The sequence below is a fragment of the Nicotiana attenuata genome, unplaced genomic scaffold, assembly GCF_001879085.1.
Source record: "Nicotiana attenuata strain UT unplaced genomic scaffold, NIATTr2, whole genome shotgun sequence".
Taxonomy (NCBI): domain Eukaryota; kingdom Viridiplantae; phylum Streptophyta; class Magnoliopsida; order Solanales; family Solanaceae; genus Nicotiana; species Nicotiana attenuata.
In genome coordinates, this window is record NW_017670380.1 from 806,940 (window position 1) to 811,403 (window position 4,464).

The 4,464-nt window shown below is 40.1% G+C and overlaps 1 protein-coding gene across 1 annotated transcript in view; it reads right to left on the bottom strand.

Annotated features, from left to right (window-relative positions):
* Positions 1-2,911: 2,911 nt before the first annotated feature.
* Positions 2,912-4,464, bottom strand: part of LOC109238624 — a 2,339-nt gene continuing 786 nt past the window's right edge. The window contains exon 2 of the mRNA XM_019405106.1: positions 2,912-3,703. Within this exon, the coding sequence (XP_019260651.1) occupies positions 2,912-3,703 (792 nt within the window). The remainder of the gene's footprint in view (positions 3,704-4,464) is intronic.

A 4,464-nucleotide genomic window follows, 5' to 3' on the forward strand; every position in this document is an offset into this window, starting at 1 on the left:
CTAGGCACTTACCAGCACATGGGGTCGGTTGTGCTGATGCTACACTCTGTGCATCTTTTTGCACAGATCACAGTACCGGAGCAGCAGCTTTTGGACAGCAGTAGGAGCATTCGGGAGCTGACTTCAGTCCAGGGACATTCGAGGTAGCCTTGCTGACGTCCGCAAGCCCGGAGTCCCTTTCTATTTTATTCAGTTTGTTATCATTTGTACCGAAGCAAACAGTTTTATGTTTCGTTCGAACCTTGTATTTAGTATTCTCTAGACGTTCGTGAGTACTGCGACACCAGTCTTGGGTAGAGGATTTTGTTAAACTTCCGCATTTCTTTCAGTTAAATATATTTGAGACTTCCGTTTTATTATTAATGCTTTATTGCTTTCTAATATTGACGATGTTCGCTAAAAGAGGTAATTGATAGTTGGCTTGCCTAGCTCCTATTAGTAGGCGCCATGATGACTCCCGAGGGTGGGAAATCCGGATCGTGACACCATGTGCTGGTAAGTGCCTAGCCTAACCCCGGCGAAGTAGTGACGAGGCTAGACCGGACTACCACATAAACCTGTGCAGTTATATATATATGTACATCTACAGCGGGAAAATAACAAGAATAAACATTTTAAATGGGAGGGGGGACTGCTTCGGGGATAATAGATAATACAGAATTGCAGGAGAATAATAGGAACATAAAAAAATTAACTCTAACACGGATAAGAGAATATAAAAGCAGATTTCACTGTCAGTACACATCTCGTTGTAGGCGTGCAACCCGATCCCATTTCTCATTGTTTCCGTGGTAGGCGTACCACCCGCTCCCATTTCATCAAATCTCGTGGTAGGCATACCACCCGCTCCCATTTCATCAAATCTCGTGGTAGGCGTACCACCCGCTCCCATTTCATCAAATCTCGTGGTAGGCGTACCACCCGCTCCCATTTCATCAATATCTTGTGGTAGGCGTACCACCCGCTCCCATTTCATCAATATCTTGTGGTAGGTGTATCACCCGCTCCCATTTCAATTCAACATAAAGTCACAATAAAATTCCGTCAAGGAAAACAAATGCAATAAAATAATAATTTCCCGGCAAGGGAACAACAATATCAAAATAACCATCCCGGCAAGGGAGAATCAGCTATAACCAAATTCTAGCGCAACTCTTACTCAGCTCGATTAATACCAGTACTCAAACATAAATAAAGTCCACGGGAATAAACTAAATCTCTACTCAATATCAAGAGTCATCAATTTAAAGCATCCGAAGTGTCATTTAAGAACACAACAACTATCAATTTAAGACTCACGGTCATGCTTGACACCAACGTATAGATACTCGTCACCATGCCTATACGTCGTACTCAACAAGAAGCAATTAACAAATAAGACTCAACTCCTAGTCCCTCAAGCTAGGGTTGGACCAAACACTTACCTCAAACCTCCACGGCCAATTCAATCCTCAATAACCGCCTTTCCTCTCGAATTCGGCTCCAAATCAATTGTATCTATACAATAATGACTTCAATACATCAATAAATGCTAAACAATACGAACCAATGCCTAGTTATAGCTTTTCCATCATTTTTTCCAAAAACTCAAAAATCGACCGTGGGCCCGCTTGGTCCAAACACGAGGTTCGGACCAAAATCAAATCCCCCATTCACCCACGAGCCCAAATATATAATTTATTTTCAAATTCGACCCCAAAACGAGGTCTAAATCAAGAAAAATCAAAAAGCCCTAACTCTACCCAAATACCCAATTTTCTACCTTAAATCACATGTTTTAGACCTGGAATTTCAATAGATGTTGAAGGAAATGGAAGAAAATAAGCTAAGAATTACTAACCCAAGAGGTTTTCATGAAGAATTGCTTCAATGGTCGCCCAAGAGCTTGGAGAAGAAAGGTTTTGGTGAAAACTTGGTGAAATCCCGTAATGGTCGCCCAAGAGCTTGGAGAAGAAACGAGTGGGCCATCACGCGAACGCGATGAAAGAAAGATCAAAGCTTCACGAACGCGGAAGATGTGTCGCGAACGCGAAGAAGAAATGGGGTCTGCAACAGCTGAAGCAAAATCTGCTATTTTCATATGTCCAAAACCACTCCGAAACACTCCCGAGCCCTCGGGGCTCCTAACCAAACACATGCACTAACTCAACAACATCCTACGAACTTAACCGTGCGATCAAATCGCCAAAATAACATCAAAAATAATGAATCAAACCTCAAAATCAAGAGTTTTTCTTCAAACTTCATTAAGTTTCAAATTTAGAACTTTAAGCCCGAAACACGTCAAACGACGTCCGATTTCAACCAAACTTTACGGAAACATCTTAAATCACATATAAGACCTGTACCGGATGCCGGAACCAAAATACGGGCCCGATACCAACACGTTCTAATCAATTTCCATTTCAATTTTCCTTAACAATTTCAGAAAAACAATTTCCTTTAAAAATTCATTTCTCGGGCTCGGGACCTCGAAATTCGATTCTGGGCATACGCCCGAGTTCTATATTTTCCTACGGACCCTCCGGGACCGTCAATCACGGGTCCGGGTCCGTTTGCCCAAAATGTTGACCAAAGTCAAACTTATTCATTTTAACACCAAAATTTAGCATTTTTCACAGAATTTCATATTTAAGTTTTCCGGCTACGCGCCCGGACTGCGCACGCAAATCGAGGTGACTCTAAATGAGGTTTTTAAGGTCTCGAAAGCACATAATGGGTAAGAAAAAAGGTGATGACCCTTTGGGTCGTCACATTTCATAAACTACAATAAATATAAATCTTTACCTTGTAACATCCTCTTGCATTATGATTTTCATCACCACACTGTCTGCATGTCATTATAATTCCTTCCTTGAACTACTCCACTCACCTTTCCTCTTCAAAGCTTCATCAGCAACCCTATTCCTCTTTACTTTGGGTCTTCCAACCATCTTGACAATTCAGGTGGCTCCATGTCCTGACTACGCAGAACTTTCCAGAATTGCACCTCTCTAACAGGCTGAATTTTGTACTTGTATGTTAGCAAGTAAGCCTCCTTACTATACCACCAGTGTTTTTGTGTCATTAGTTCAATCTTCTCATGCATCAATGCCTTAATAGCATGGGGACAAGGAATTCCAGATAAATCTCTCAACCTACAGGTACATCTCTTCTTCTCAAGATTCACTGTATGTTTGTCTTTACCTTCTGTTATTTCATAGTCATTATCTCCATTAAAGTTCAAAGTGCAAGCATGTGATATTGCCCTATAGTCATGGTATAGTTTCATACATGGTGGACTGAAATTGTCATTCCAGCTCATTGCTTTGCCTTCATAGTCTGCAAGCCTTTCCATTACCTTGATCCTTGTGTTCTCCAACATCTTGATAATTGGCATATGTCTAGCATCTAGAGTCCATGCATTGAAGGACTCAGTAAAATTGTTATCCACCATTAGATTTTTACATTGTGTATCAAAGTAGGCTCTACACCATGTCTTTGGTGGATAGTTGATCAAGTCCCTTGCAGCATCCTCTGACATCCCCCCAAGATTCAACAACTGATCTTTAAACTCTTCTTCATAAGTACTCCAAGCACACCACCACATCAACTTCCTCATTTTCCCACTCCTCCATTTTTTTAACCAGTTGGCTTCAATGTGTCTAGCACAATACCTGTAATGAGCATCAGGTAGTACAGTGCTCACAGCATCTAATAACCCCTGTGATGGCAGATGAGAACAGAAGAAAAAAAAGAAAATTAAACATAGTTGGAAACAGTAATTGAAACAGATGAGAACAGCAGAAAAAAACAGAAGTAAAAATAGTATTGAATACAGATAAAAACAGAAGAAAAAATAATAGTTGAAACATATGAGTACCGCAGAAAAAAGTTATTGATTCCGTGAACCCATAGGTATCTGCCTTTGTTTGGCGCTCTCTAGTAGGGCATGAAGCGGCTACCGAGAAGTTTGTCTATAGAGGGATGAATCCAGTGAGGAAGTGCCCCGGAGACATCACAACGGGAGGAGTCCACATGGAATGGATGACAAATAAAAGGATCAGGACTTTTTATGGCGGAGGAAGTGAAGGGGCATGGATGGTATGTCACCAGGTCGTGTGATATATGCTTTGGCGCTATAGGAAAAATAAGAAGAATATACTATAGAAGTAAGCTAAAAGATATACTATGTTGAAGGCTTGCAGCTACATGTTGAGCAACAAAGTTGATCAATGGATGTACAAGAAACGAACCGTTAATATGTAGTGAATATTTAACAAGTTTAATAGTATTACTTCTTTTTCCATACGACTACGCCAAGTATGGATTTATTTTATCAGCTTTGAATTTTGTCAATATATATTGTTCATGTACAAACAATGATGTCGGGCATATGCACGGGCACCAACATCTAGTTTATATATATATATATATATATATATATATATATATATATATATATATATATATATGAGATATGAT